At 41.2% G+C, this 14,502-nt stretch overlaps 2 protein-coding genes across 5 annotated transcripts in view; both read right to left on the bottom strand.

Annotated features, from left to right (window-relative positions):
* abl2 (c-abl oncogene 2, non-receptor tyrosine kinase) overlaps positions 1 to 4,992 on the bottom strand; it is a 29,629-nt gene extending 24,637 nt beyond the window's left edge. For both annotated transcript variants that reach the window (XM_019897036.1, XM_019897037.1), the window contains exon 1: positions 4,278 to 4,992. In XM_019897036.1, coding sequence (XP_019752595.1) covers positions 4,278 to 4,494 — 217 coding nt within the window. In that variant the 5' untranslated portion in view covers positions 4,495 to 4,992. The remainder of the gene's footprint in view (positions 1 to 4,277) is intronic.
* Positions 4,993 to 7,419: 2,427 nt separating this feature from the next.
* On the bottom strand, positions 7,420 to 13,876 carry soat1 (sterol O-acyltransferase 1). 3 transcript variants are annotated; one of them, XM_019897321.1, is made up of 16 exons: positions 13,708 to 13,876; positions 13,205 to 13,359; positions 12,091 to 12,149; positions 11,616 to 11,764; positions 11,465 to 11,545; positions 11,271 to 11,378; positions 10,884 to 11,169; positions 10,697 to 10,775; positions 10,296 to 10,380; positions 10,166 to 10,211; positions 9,944 to 10,073; positions 9,735 to 9,832; positions 9,547 to 9,645; positions 8,426 to 8,561; positions 8,195 to 8,340; positions 7,420 to 8,095 (listed from the first exon to the last, which is right to left on the bottom strand). In XM_019897321.1, the coding sequence occupies exons 2-16, from the start codon at positions 13,356 to 13,358 to the stop codon at positions 8,030 to 8,032; spliced, it is 1,722 nt and encodes a 573-aa protein (XP_019752880.1). In that variant the 5' UTR covers position 13,359; positions 13,708 to 13,876; the 3' UTR covers positions 7,420 to 8,029. The 3 variants fall into 3 exon arrangements, with proteins under 3 accessions (XP_019752880.1, XP_019752878.1, XP_019752879.1); XM_019897319.1 differs by having other exon boundaries at positions 13,715 to 13,876; XM_019897320.1 differs by having other exon boundaries at positions 11,465 to 11,524; positions 13,715 to 13,874.
* Positions 13,877 to 14,502: the final 626 nt, after the last annotated feature.

Raw genomic sequence — 14,502 nt, 5'->3', positions numbered from 1 at the left:
TCCTTTAAATAAATCCTATTCTGAAACGCACCATAACCAGCTAAATATTTGATCAATGCACAAAACGGGCTGAGCCAACATGTTTTGGGGCAATTCGGGCATACTAAAAAAAAAAAAAAAAGGGGCTGCATTTTCCTTTAAATAAATCCTATTCTGAAACGCACCATAACCAGCTAAATATTTGATCAATGCACAAAACGGGCTGAGCCAACATGTTTTGGGGCAATTCGGGCATACTAAAAAAAAAAAAAAAAAAAAATGCATCGTCTGTCAAAGTGATTACCGGTAGTTCTATTGGTCAGGGAACAACATAAAAGTACGTTTACATAAAAATTACTTCATAAATAAGGGACTGTGTTCTTTGTGACAATGCAGTCAGAGTGTTGTCATGTCTATTGGTGTTGCTATGTTGTAAATCAGGGTCATCCATGTGGTGCCCGCGGGTAGCAGAGTTTTGGAACAATATTTGATTAAATAAAACACATTTTCATCGCAAGCGCAACACTTCAAGAATAATGACTGTTATTGTGGATTACATATGACAATTTGAAATTTTGGTTCAGACTTCAGCAACCATCATGGAACTAGACATGTTTGATATGCTTTCGCGAGCCACATAAAATGATGTGGCGGGCCGGATCTGGCCCCTGGGCCTTGAGTTTGACACTCAATTTAATAAATAAATAAGTGTCAATTCAACACACATTTTCAAACACAGGCCAAAACAATACCATCCTATATTGGAGAATGGCAGCTTTTACAGGTAGTGCAAAGGGGCTTAGGCTTGGAGACATTGAGCCTCAGCAAGTCTCCACAAGTTCAGGATGAAAACGAAGACTCATGGGTTAATGGGTTTGTTAACACAAGACCTAAAAATCTGGCAGGGCTAGACGAGTGGAGGCGTCAAGACAGCCACTGATGCCGTAATACTGCACCTCGACCAATACAGCAAAAGGTGAGAGTCCCTTTGTATCAGCATTTTGGTGTTCCATTCCATTAATTGTGCTTCTCTTTCTATTTGTGGTTCTCTTTACTGTCTAGTGGAGCCGAGGAAGTCTTGTTGGGAAGCAGAGCTGCTGAATTAATAATGCTCCGAGAGGGACTGCTGCACACCTGAGTTAGAGAGAGGAAATGACTCACCTTGTCATGAATGGATTACGAGGGGGTGGGGGGAGAGATTCCCACGTATGCTACAGCCATAAAAAAATCATTGGCATTATTATTATTATTATTGTTGTTGAGCTTGTTTTGAATCATGTTTAACTGGAACTGCTTATACTCACAGAGAAGGAACTAATGGAGTCGGTCATTCATGACGGGTGAGCGAACACTAATCCGTGATGAAATAGTGGACTTTTTCAGCAAGATCAAAGAAAAGCTCAGCAAAACTTAAAAGAAAAAAATGCACTGAGACCAGACAAGTTTTCAACACACTATTGTTGACGTCATGTTACTGGTCACGTTTGGGCAGTCATTCTGATTACACGCTGCAGTCTGCAAGATTGGTCGACTTCCATGTTGACGATGGATGGGAAAAACTGTGTTGGGTTTTTTTTTTTGGGATGGTTTTAAGGATAACATACAGCAATGACTGTTGCGCAAATCTGCTTCGTGACATTGCCTTACCAAGTAACACACTATTCTGCTATTTAGTCAGTCAGAGCTGCCTACCTATTGAAATTCACTTCCAAATTCACTTAGCTTTTATTAAGTGTACAATTATTCCAACTCTTGTCTTTTACACACTCTTTGCTCCCATCTCACGCTTACGATTGGTGAGTCCGCTGGAATGGAAAAATAATCACAGCAAAACACCGCTGACATAGCAAACGTGATAAATATGATAAAATAAAAACTTGCGATGCATTGAAGCCGCCGAAAGTGAACCGCGACATAGCGAGGGACTTGGCGACAGCCTTTCTCAGCAATTTCATGCAAATTCTAAGTTGTTTTTCATTATAATACTGTCAGGCCACTAACCGTAAAAACCCCAAACAGCTATAAGAAGGTGGCAATCTAAAGCTGACAATCACCAAATAACTATACCTACATAATTTAGTTTCATTGAATCTACGAAATCACTGACTGACACTCCACGCAGTCCAAAGGGCAGTGATTAAAAAACAAACAAACCCAGCTTCTTTCACAAAGACTTACAATCCGTCATCACTGGCACCACATTTCGATGAGAAAGAGAGCACTATGATAGCCAGTGGAAGACTTTGCTCCTCATTCTTTCTTAAGAGCCCTTGTTCTATAATTGTGAGCTTTGAAGGAAAAAAATCCTCTCTGCAGAGTGGCAGGCAGTATATGACTCCTATAAACACGACACTCTTGTCTCTCAGTATGAAGAAGCAGAACACTTGAACGTGTCTCCTGCTCTCAGTAAGTCTGTGCTTCTTGGGCTTAGTTTTAACCCAGCCAGGGACGGGAAATCCTATCCGTTCCCCAAAGGCCCCATTGTCTTTCTGTCCTTGTCTACTGCAGGACTGGTAGCAACTTTGGCATACAAATGTGGCATGCCGTGCATGTATTGTCATAGCAAAAGTAAAAGCTGAAAAACAAGATGACACCATCCAAACTACCTAGCAAGCATCCTGTCATCTCGATGACATACTGTAAGTCTGAGCTACTATATAAAAGTGTCGCTCTTTTAGATAAGTACCAAGCATTAATAGATGTAGAAGCTGCGCAAAGTACCAACATCATTACTTAACATATTCCAAGTTAATCAAAGAAGAAAACATATGTCCTCGTTGAGATGACAGTTATTCAACCAAACATGCCCTGTAAAAATAAGAACCAAACTTCATCGTCATGCATACTGTACAAGACCTCAGCATACATTAAAACCTCAGTCCAGCAATCATCCAACAATTAATTTTGCACATTTGGTACTTTTCCCTTGTTTATCGAGGACATTTTTTCCAAAAGAATAGTTGTTCCCTCGCATTTTTGGACATTACATTTTGGTGAAAGATGGAGCTTCACTTCAGGCCGCTGTCATCGTTGCTCATCCCCAGGCACTGGGTTGTGCTGGAATTAATATTTTAAGATTGGCAGCAAGCAGGGAAGCCAAAGCTACCTGTTATTCTCATCCACAACCAGCTCATCTTTTCATATAGGGACCCATGCGAACATACAAAAACTGTGTTGTTTTGTTGGCCGGATATTTTGCTGCAGGAGAGTCGAAAGTGCTCTTTGTAAATTGGCCAGTTGCAAGACAAGATGCGAAATGCAGGGGATTCATGATTAGTCGACTAAAAGATTTAGAATGTTGATTTAGAGTAGTGAAGTCGATTAATTGGTTCAATACCGAGTGGGCGGGATGTCCGAAGGTGTCCCACGCCTCAGTGGTGTCTCAATGCTACATGCTATGGTTCACAAAGAGTCTTGGAATGATTTAAATTCCTGACCTGAGATTCCACTATCACCATGTGAAAATGTAATAAAATAGCTAATTTGAAAATAATACAGTCCACTCAAGCCAGTTAATCACTGTAAACTCATCTTCATAGCCCACAAATACTTTTCAGCATTTAGTTTATCTTTTAAAACTCATCTAATTCATGACATTAAAGGAAAGCGGTCATCCTACTAATCTGCCGCAAAAGGAGGACAGATGTTAAGATATTGCGAAAACAATTACTTTGGGGTAATCTTGAGTGCATGAGCGTAATCTTGTAACGACAGAAGGTGACCTAAATTATTCAGCGCCGGATCAAACGATGCATTCAGATTGCTGAGTGTGCTGTAACAGTAGACGCGAAGAGACAGGATGCAAGTGAGCATGACAAAACCACTCGTTATTGTAGCGCCACCCTCGCGGTGGCTTCCTATACGGAGTTAATGGGGTGGAATCACTGCTCACAGTCCGGAGGCGAGGATCACTGTTTACCGAAGCGACTATCAGATGATGGCATCTGAGAGGGAAATCATAAACAATCGAAGCCGAAGGCTACGAAAAATTGGGCTTCCTCGATAACACTGTCCCTCCTTTTGGCATCGTCAGGTCACATGCGGCATATGCGTAAAATTAACACTCACGGTGTTATCTTATGCCTATGCATCCTTGCGAGATCCTTTCCAGTAATTACATTATAATATCGGAGGAACAATAGGAAAGGAACAAGACCGAGTATAAAGAGTGAATGCTTGCTTAAGATTTCCGCTAACGTCAAACTAGCACGTCCCTGCTAAGCCAATGCTACGAAGCTGCAACAAATATTAAACCAACTCTACACGCTGCTTCTAACAAACACTTGTTCGAGACTTACCTGAATGCTTGGTGAATATATTGATCGACGGGTCAGGCACGTTGATCGCAGTGGTCCTACCCGGCGGTGTGCCGATGTTACTGCCGGGCTCTCGGGGTCTCCTCCCGGCGACGCTCCCCCGGTTCCCCTTTCCTTGGTTTCCTTGGGACGCGTGGGGCTGTGGTGGCTGCAGTCCGGTCGATGTGCCCTCACCGACGCGGCCTACCTGCTGTCCCATCCCGGTAGTTTGTCGTAAGGACGTTCGGGACCAAGCGAGCAAACCCCAGCGCGCCTCTGGCTCACATTCCCCTGCGCTGGAGGAGCCTGCGTGCCGAATAGCGTTCCTCAATACCCCTCCTCCTCCTTACGCTCCTCGCCGCTAACTATCCCGTATTAGCTGGCTTGGCTAAACAGTTAGCTGATGTTAGCAGTAATCACAGAAATCCATAACTGCCCGGGTTCTAAACAAAAAAAACAACCACCCCCGCGGCGTGACAGCGACCGTCTTTACACCGGAGAATCAGGCGTCGTCCGGGAAGAAGATGAACGGGCGAGTTTTGCTCAAATGTGGAGCTTTTTTCAAAACGTTGTCGCCATGGTCCGTCTGCTGCGCGCCCCCTCTGACGCCGCCATCTTTACCGCAGAACAGAAGATGTGTTGCACAAGGCGGCAGGGGGTTGGCTAGGTTGGCTCTTCCCCCGACCGTCGCCGTCCAACACATCTCCGGTACTTCTAGCGTGGGCCGACAGGCCCAAACATCACCCCCTAGAGCCGGGTTCTGACAGTCGTCTTGTCACCCCAGAACCTAAAACTTTGCCCATGGTAACGCAAGAAGTTCAATTACGCTTGGCTCTCTGCAACTTTTCATTTTAATTATTGAAATGTGTTCCGTGGAAGCATTGAGTCGTGCGTAATAAATGCTCATTTGTGCGCACGAGTGAGTTCCCCTCAATGCAATTTCTGTGGCTCACCTATAAGAGATCAATATCTACGTAAAAATCAAACAATGTCGAAGACATTATATGGGTATAACTTCAAACCAATTGGATTTATAGGCTAATTAAAAACAGGAACATGCTACAAATGAAATGTCAAAATTACAATATTAAAACATTCACGACAGTGATTTTCCCTATTTAACTGTTAAATGTTGTGATTCCGGCACCATTATTGAGCCAAGCTCCTTTTTCGAAAAATATCTCAGCATACCGTCCAAAAATGTCATAAAAATTATGAATACTGAAAAAATGTTATCCCTCAATGTGAAATGTTAGATGGTTAAGTGAACGATGGTAACATGGCGGTGGTAATGCCTTCTAACGGAAGAGTATGTAATTGTTCTGCATGTCACTATACGTCGCTGTCATGGATAGATGAATAGATTGTAATTTTCTGACAAATTAAGTGAAATTGGATAATTTCCCGCGGCAACTCTGATGATCTCTCACAGCACATGAGTGTGCCATGACACCCTAGTTGGGAATCACTATTTTAAAAACATTGTCCAAGATACTGCATTTTGTTCCAACTAAAGAAACTTTGAATGATTCAGCAAATTAAGAGATTGCGGACATTTTCACATTTGTGATAAATGGCCTTTCACTTGTGTCATACTTTTCCATCGACAAGACACTCAAAGAGCTGAATTCAACACTGACGCAGGATCCAGAGAAATTGGGGATTCAGTTTCTTGCTCAAGGACACTTCGACATGGCCACAAGAGCCGAAGATTGAACACACAACCTCTTCCTTAGGAGAATGGATGCTCACTCGTACCAGAGTCATGCCGCCCCACTGTGGTAATAGTTTGGAATTGCCTTTCCAATAAGACTACATTCCACTGCACAAAGGAAGGTCCATGAAGACATCGGTGAAAGAGTATGGTGTGGGAGAACTTTATTAACATGCGCAGAGTTCTGACCTTAACCCGATAAGAGACCAGAGACTCAGCCAGGACTTCGCGTCCAATATAAGTGTCTCCTCATTAATGCGATTCTGCAAGAATGACCACGAATTCCAATCAACACACTCCCAAATCTTGTGGAAAGCTTTGCATGAAGAGGTGGCGCCGTTATAGCTACAAAGGACGGACCATGGATCAAGAATGGAATGTCGCAGCTCATATGCGAGTCAAGACAAACACTTCGCAATTTCGTATATTCGAAAACCAGGTGAAACACTTTGTTTGTCCACGCTTTGAAAAGTGCTATACTGAATAAATAACATAAATATACTCACTACACAGATAAACAACGAGCGTAAACATGTATTTTGTTTTATTCAGAAAAGTTCAAATAATAAAGAATAGATCTGTGAAAACGGAGACGTGCAAAACACATGGCACAATTATCTAACACAGGTGTGGGGTGGGGGTATTTTGTAAACAAAAGTAATAATGTGTTGATCCTGTCAAAACTTTCTGGATCTTGGCTGTTACTGAAAAAATAAATACAATATAAATGATCAGGTTTGGTTGAAATTGGATAATTGTCAATGATTGATTTCACTGTGGATGTCTAAAATGTAGTTATTCAGGGCGAAACAGTAACAAATGTTCACCGTCATATGGACATGCATGAATATAAACTTTACATCCTGTTCAGACGATATTTCCGAGTGTGTTAAAAAAGAAAAATCCAAGTGAAAAAATACATAAGGAAAAGGTATTCACGAACACAGCGGATACAAATCTTTAATACAGCGACACCCTGTGTTCAAATAATGCTCAGCAAGGCTTGCATTGCTCTTTTTCAAACTTAAAAGATGAATAGATCTAATCATTTACAGTCACATACATCCTTCCTGCATTGAAATCCATTACAATTAGCAACATTAAACATGAAACAAATGATTGTATCACATTGATGAGAAATGTCAACTCCGATGGTAAATTCTCAAGTAAAAGCACAGAACTTACCAACATGGAACATCACCATGCCGGCATTCAAAGGACTCATTCTATAAATTTGCCCTTAGCACTGAGTTACCATCAATATTATTCAAGTGTTTAAACATTTTACACAGACTGCAGCCACATAGCTGAAAGAATTGCATATAATTCGTTCAAGTACAGTATGTTGAGGATAAAATCTCATTTTGGTCCCAAAGAAAAAAAAATGTCAATCATGCACAATATCTGGCCAAGCCAGTTCAAGTTATAAGTATGTTGAGGATAAAATCTCATTTTGGTCCCAAAGGAAAAAAAAAATGTCAATCATGCACAACATCTGGCCAAGCCAGTTCAAGTTATATAGAATACATAGGTGACACAGAATATATTATCTTGATATTTCTTTTTATAATATGCCATTTGAATGATCGAAGAGCCCAACTACCTCGAAATGCGAAATACCAATGAAACGAAATGACCTTTATGATTCGGATGCAATTGCTGGGTTTGTTAAATATTAACTATTACTGCATATGTGAATGATTTGTACATAATGACTGGCCACATTGATGACTGGTCCTCTAATATTGACACAAGATGTAACCTCACAGTAGATCAAGTCAAAAGGATTGGGAAATTCATGTGTAAAATAGCGCACGCACAATATATACTGTATATATTTGTTGAAGACAGAAAATATAAGTAAGGCACCTGTTCGCATGGGGAATAAAGACTTATTGAATCTTTTCCATGCATTCTTATGACAATTCAGTAGTAACTTTAGTGCAATAAACGAAGAAAAACAGCAGACACCAAAACTTAGGACAGTAACAGAAAGGATAGTGAATGAGCATGTCACAGTTGCAGTCCAGGTCACACCCAGTTAATTGGTCATCACACTTTTCTGGCAGGTCCATGACCGAGGCTGCAGTAACTCTCGCAGGGAGGGCTGAAGCAAAAATAAAAGCTTAACAATTTGCATTTTCTGTCAAAGCAATTAAAGAAAACTTGATTGGAGAAAAAAAAAACATTACTAGTCAGGCAATACCTCTTTTAGAGGGCAGTAGCGCTGGGCATACCACTCCTGGGAGTACAAACAGATGATTACGCCGTGTCCCAAGAAGAGGGAAGTCCACATGATTATATTCCAGATGGGACCTTTCCTTTGATCATGGAGGATGAAGTTAAACATCACTGTCAAAAAGTGAATAGAATTGATCATTTTTTAAAGTGTTTCTCGAGAATGCAGAAGAAACTGAAAGGTGTACTGGTGTCTCACTTCCAAAGCACATAAACAGACAGAAGAGGACTGGATAGAAGAAGCCGAAGCAGATTGCAAGGATATACTCGTGGACAACTGCAGACAATGTAAACACAAACAGCATGGCTGCTGTTCGGAAACGCTTCTGGGAGATCTGGAATTATAAGAGGCAAGTCAGAAACATTAGTGACAAGCTGGTTTGACTGCATCCACGTGGAATTACAGTGGATATAAAAACTCTACACTCACACCGCTGTTCAAATGCCAGTTTTTTGTGACATACAACAAGGAGACCAAGATAAATAATTTCAAAAGTTTTCCACCGTTAAATGTGACCTACAGTATAACCTGTACAATAGAACTAAGAAAAAAAAGTATTTTGAGAGGGGAATTAACGGTAAACTCAAATGAGTGGTTTGCAAAAGTGTGCACACCCTCTTAAAACCGGATGTCAATGTATTCAGACCAATCACGATCAAAACCATATTAACAGTGAGTAAGCACACACCCGCCACTATTTAAAGTGTGTTTGATTAACCCCAAATACATTAAAGATGTTCAAGTCTGCTCTTTTTGCTTTCTACCAGAAGCCTGACAGTTTTATGCTAACACCGACTGTTATTTTGAACAGGTTAGAATTCCTTCCTCCCTATCTACGGCACCAGTCCCATCTCAAATTCATTTGGTGATGAGCAGTGTTGTGTTTGTCCGAAACATACCTTTTGGAATTATGGCCAAAAAGTTCAACATGGGTTCTATCAGACCGTAACACATTTTCCCATGTACATAGGACTACAGTGAAGCATGGTGGTAGCTGCATCATGCTTAAACAAGCTAGAAGTAATTCTGAGCAGTTCCAAACAGCAGTCAGTGTTATCACATTTAATGTTTCAAAGCTTGAATATTAGTTTGTTTTTACAATTGTATGACTGCTAAAATATAACTGCTGCTATGTTATTGAGAATTTGCCATCAAGGTTTAATAGTTTTAACAGTGATTTTCTATTTACTTAACTTCACATGAGGAAAATTGCAGGGTGACCAGAACTAAGAGCAAACTTTAAAGGTTCTCACTGTACACATAAAGCAGTTAAGTACAAAGATGGTTAAAAAGAAAAAAAGTCACGCAGATCCACTCACCCAAAGGAAGTCCCGGTACACGTAGTGAAACAGCCAGTCATGAACGACTACATTCCAAGTACGGTAGTAGTTGGCAAAAGATGTTGAGTTCCACCAGTCCTATGAGGTGGAATTAAAATGAATTCGTCTGACCAGTTAGCGCACACACAGGAACTTCATTTCAGGAGCGTGAGCGGAAAGTGCGGCACCTTATAGAACATCCTATCGCCAAACTGAAGCATCTCTGCAAATGCATTCAACCAACAGTGGAGGAAGGCAAAGAAACCCAAGAAAAGAACCAACACTCCTGTAAAAAAAAAAAAAAAAAAAGTATGCATTAAATGTAACGAAGGAAACGCAATCGCTGCTAGCTGGATAACGGAAAAGCTTACTCTGAATAATGAGTTGGTGATCTTACCAGGGAGGATGGAGTTAAACACGCCAAGGACCATGGCCCTCAGGTCAAAAAACTGAAGGCTGATGCTGCGGAACTGAGGGATGCAGAGCCGCACAAACACATAGTACGCATAAAACAGACAGCCTAGTACCTGTGAGGAGAAAACAATTTGGAATGGTAAGATAAATAGGCAGACGTGTACTATTAGAGCCAGACAGTGAAAGTTCAAAGAGGGACTGGTACTTGGAGTAACTTTGTGGCCACATAGCCCCATCTGATCATTGGGCTCCTGCGTTAAAAAAATATGAGAGTTAATTCAGGTGTTCCATCTTCAGTTCTTCTGATATTAAAAAAAAAATGATGACGTGTTCACCTTGGATATTTATCTCTGTAGATAAGCGTAGGGGCAAACAAAAAGTAGAGATATTGAGAAGCATGAGGCACTACTGGGGTTGGGCCTGTACACGACAAAAGAGACTTATTAAAATAGAGAAAAAAACCCCGACACACAGAAAAGATCGTGATGTTGTGTAGTCAACTCGTATACTCATATACGTAAACAATCCATTCATAATTGGGAGAAATTAGACGTTGACCAATTTAGGCACTACACCGATCAGTGTGATGCAGTATACAGAAGTCCTACATATCAATAAACATCACTTGGTAAATAACAACATTGTGAAAATTGAACATGAAAATTGATCATGATTAAAGTTTTTGATACAGCTCATGTATTGTCTGCCATTAATACTGTGTGGGGAGGGGACTTACTGGACTTGTCCTTAGCCCAGGCCAGAACTCTTGGGACATTCTCTCTTATAAAAGAGTGGGCTTTCATCATGAGTCTCACCTGGAATGTGCAATGGGCACAGCAATTTCTGTCATTCCATCCCAATTAACATTCCATTTTCAAAAGTAGCTACATTCGATTCGGAATGTTCCAAGACATGAAGAATACCTGCTCCAAGATGACGATGAAGCACGAGGCCGGGGGCAAACTGTTGACCACAACCACATATGTGGGTAAAAAACCAAGGCCCAAGGCTTGATAGAGAAGGAACGTGGAGCCAAACAGAAAACTGTAAAGCTTGTGGTGACCGGAAGAGCCAGACTGGCTCTGCGTCCACAGCTTGAACAGGGGATAGGGAACCACTAAAACTGAAAGGAACATAAAGAGCCACGTGCACACCACCAGTGGGAATTGCCCAAATGCGTAGACCAGCAGGTCAAAATCTAGCACCAGTCTGGAGAGATAAAGCAGACAGGACAATCTAGTTTATCACAAAAGTCAAGCAAAAATGGCATTATCTGTTATGTCACTGGTCAAACCCATCTCGAATATTACCTGCCTTCATCGATGAAATCAACCACCAACGTACTGAGGATGAAAAGAACGAGCAGGGCAATAAACATGTGGTAGATAGTCCGGATGTGGTTCACCTCAAAGAGCTCACTGTAGGGGGAGAAATAACAGACTTGCGACTGGAACCACTTGATCGCAAGACACAAGTGTCAGGCGGTGAAGATTTCTTTGCTTACTCAAGAAGGGACCTGCGGCTGACAAACTGCTTGCCCTCGCCGTGAGGAGGTCGGAAATGCCTGGAGGAACACATGGCCAAACTAGTAACATTTTTTTTTTTTTGGTTGTTGTGCTAAAACGTGAACGTCGACATGTACTCTTTGCACATACCCAAGTCTGCTTCTCTCCCTGTCTGACAGAGTGGGTGAGAAGACAGCAGGCAGGGGTGCAGCCTCCACTCTAGTCGACTCCTCAATAAGGCTGTCCATGAAGTCATTGACCTGGTTGTCAAATTCGCGCATCAGGTCCTTCTTCAGGTACTGAGAAGTGTCAAAAGCACAGACCAAGTCACTATCACTGATAAATAAACAAATCACTTTACTAAAGTTACTGCTTACAATTCCGCCTAAGTTAGACATTACAGGGAAAAAGTGAAGCAATGTAGAAACATCATGAATGCAGACAGATTAGAAATGAGCGTTGGTCAATTGCAGAAATTGTTTTGAGAGACACGAAGCTTCTCTGTGAGGACAGAACCATGATAAACGCTGAAGGAAACTTGACCTCATGTTTTGATTTCCTGAGCAACTCATTCAAATGAGCACGATGAAGCTTCCCCTTAAAACAAATGACTTGCACTTCTAACCTCTGCTTTCCTTTTCAGTTGTAGCTTCTTGCTGATCATTTGCTCCACCTCAATTTTCCCTAAAATTAGAAAAGACACAGCATCCACATATTATGCGTATGTAGTGTGGTGCAATGGACAATGAGTATTTGTTCATTTGCGAATTGTAGCCCAAAAATAATTCTCTAATCTAAGAAATTCATCCAAAAACTGCACCGCCAAATGGCAAGTGGGTTAAAGAATGGGCTGAAACATAATACATTTTAATAAATAAATGTTACTTTGAACTACAGTTGCGATTACATACACAAACAGACAGAGATGAGTTTCAAGAGTTCTTTATAATTCACAGTGTCAAAATTAAAGCAGTTTTACAATTCATTTTATTCACTTGTATTTTTTTCCCCCTTGGATCCTGAGGCGATCTCTGGTAAACTGCATGTTGACACAAAGAGATTATTTTACATGACCATATTAAGAGATAACACAACCACGGTTTTGAAGCTTGCATTGTGGGAGATAAAAATTCAGGAAAATATCTTATGTAAAGGCAGATGCAAGTCTAGCATCATTTCTTCTGCTCACAAGTGAACAATCAAGTTATATTGTCAAACACTATAAAACATGATATCCAAAATCCCAGCACCTTTCAAAGCTTGAAAACATAACCTTAAAATTCAAGCATTGTGCACCCTTTTGGACACTTGAAGGGATGAGAACTGGATGAGTGGAAATCCCTTTCACACCATCCTGACTACAAATGTCTGACAAAGTGCAATTACATCCACCCGTATTCTATAGCACTTGTCGTTCTGAGGTGGAGCCTATTCCACCTAACTTTGGGCTGACAAACATTGTGTGCAAACTATGTCATCATTTCCCTTTGCACCTCATAAGGGCGTAGTGTTGATTCATGATTTCTAAGAAAAGTTCAGACATTTTCAAGTGCTCATTTTAGATAGGGACAATAGTTCACTCTCTTAAGCGTTTGTACAGTTGGGAAATTGCTCTTTAATCCCCTGCTGAATTATCAAGTGTGAACACTCGAGTTAACATTGTGTGTGAACGTCCGATCAAATTTTTAAATTCATCAGGAGTTCAAATGATGGTTAAATTTCTTCAAAGTAATTCGTACCACTGCTGCTGATGTGACTGTCTCCAATGGACTGATTCTGATCCCCTCCTAGGCTACACTGGCCATTCACTGGGCTATCCGGGTCAGAGTAGGTGGGCATTTGGGCAAGGTTTCGGTGGCGGGAGCGCACTCTGCTGTCATCCCCATTCTCCATCCTAGAAAGCAAAACAATACAAACAAACTTTTGTTTTCGAATCACATCTCACTATTGACTATGGACAAGAATTCGAAGGATTCTGAATGACGCGCAAACCGAGCCCAGTAAGACAAGTGAATCAGTTTCACATGACACTTGGACCGACAGCTAACAGTTCAGTTAGCAAATGTAAAGCCAGTGAGCTGCCAGTCGTCTCACAGATACTGAAACACAAATTCCCCTCCCTTCACTGTCCTGCAAACGCTATGTCGTGCTCCAAGTGAGAGCTACACAACTTAGCCAAACTATTATAGTCCAACAACAGGTTCAAACTCAACATTGATAGAAAAACGAATGAAACGCTCACGTGATACCCTGTCGGAAAATTACACTCCTGCGACACCACGGAACTTCCCGTCTGCTGGACGCGTCTCTCCGAATGACAACAACGTGGGAATTGAGCGACACTGCACACTTTCATTATTGCGTCAACAGTGAGCCGAAGATGACCGGTGAGCTCGACGCTCATTGGCTGACCCTCTCTCCTCCCGTTACGTCATCAAAAAAGGCGTCTTGCTCAGATTCGTTAAAATAGCGGTGAGAAGTAAGGAAATACACATTCTCCGTTACTGCACTAGATTTAGAAGTAAATTTTGCTGGTGCTGTAGGCTACGGGGACAGGTGTTTTACTCCAGTATTTATTTCATCTATTTTTTTTTTTTTACTTTCACACCAGACACTAAATAATTCCGAGAATTGTAATTGTAAATGTGTGCTGTTGTCAATAAAGGTTAAAAAAAGTAAAGTTTTCGTAAGTAATGTTTATACTGGCCTCTCCTAGGGCTTAGTATGTTTTTTTCCCTTAACAGTGTGGAGATGCGGTAAATAATGAGATGAGGAGACAAAGGCAAGTTGTGACTCTCCACACAAAACTGTTTCCAGAGCAAGCAGCAAGCAACTCTCCTTCAAGCCTTTCACTTCTGTCATTTCTTTGAACCAGCCACTTCCCTTCAAGTTACAAGTTCGATCAAAGACTACAAGAGCTTATTTCAGTTCCTGTCATGAGCTTGGAGACCAGTTGGAATGATATTTGAAAAGAAGCATTGCAGTTGCTGTTATGTTAAGCATGTCAAACATGATTAGATACAAAGACACAAGAGCA

This window comes from Hippocampus comes, unplaced genomic scaffold (assembly GCF_001891065.2).
Source record: "Hippocampus comes isolate QL1 unplaced genomic scaffold, H_comes_QL1_v1.1 scaffold22, whole genome shotgun sequence".
NCBI lineage: Eukaryota > Metazoa > Chordata > Actinopteri > Syngnathiformes > Syngnathidae > Hippocampus > Hippocampus comes.
Note: the sequence above shows the minus strand (reverse complement) of the source record. Positions and strands in the feature narration are given on the sequence as shown.

Excerpts from the sequence above, each read along its gene's own strand:
- soat1 (XM_019897319.1), bottom strand. The coding sequence starts at position 13,869 with ATGAGCGTCGAGCTCACCGGTCATCTTCGGCTCACTGTTGACGCAATA. Across the intron at positions 11,546-11,615 it reads AGGGAGAGAAGCAGACTTGG|TTTGGCCATGTGTTCCTCCA; the intron begins GTATGTGCAAAG and ends AAATGTTACTAG. Across the intron at positions 10,074-10,165 it reads TGGCCACAAAGTTACTCCAA|GTACTAGGCTGTCTGTTTTA; the intron begins GTACCAGTCCCT and ends TTCTCCTCACAG.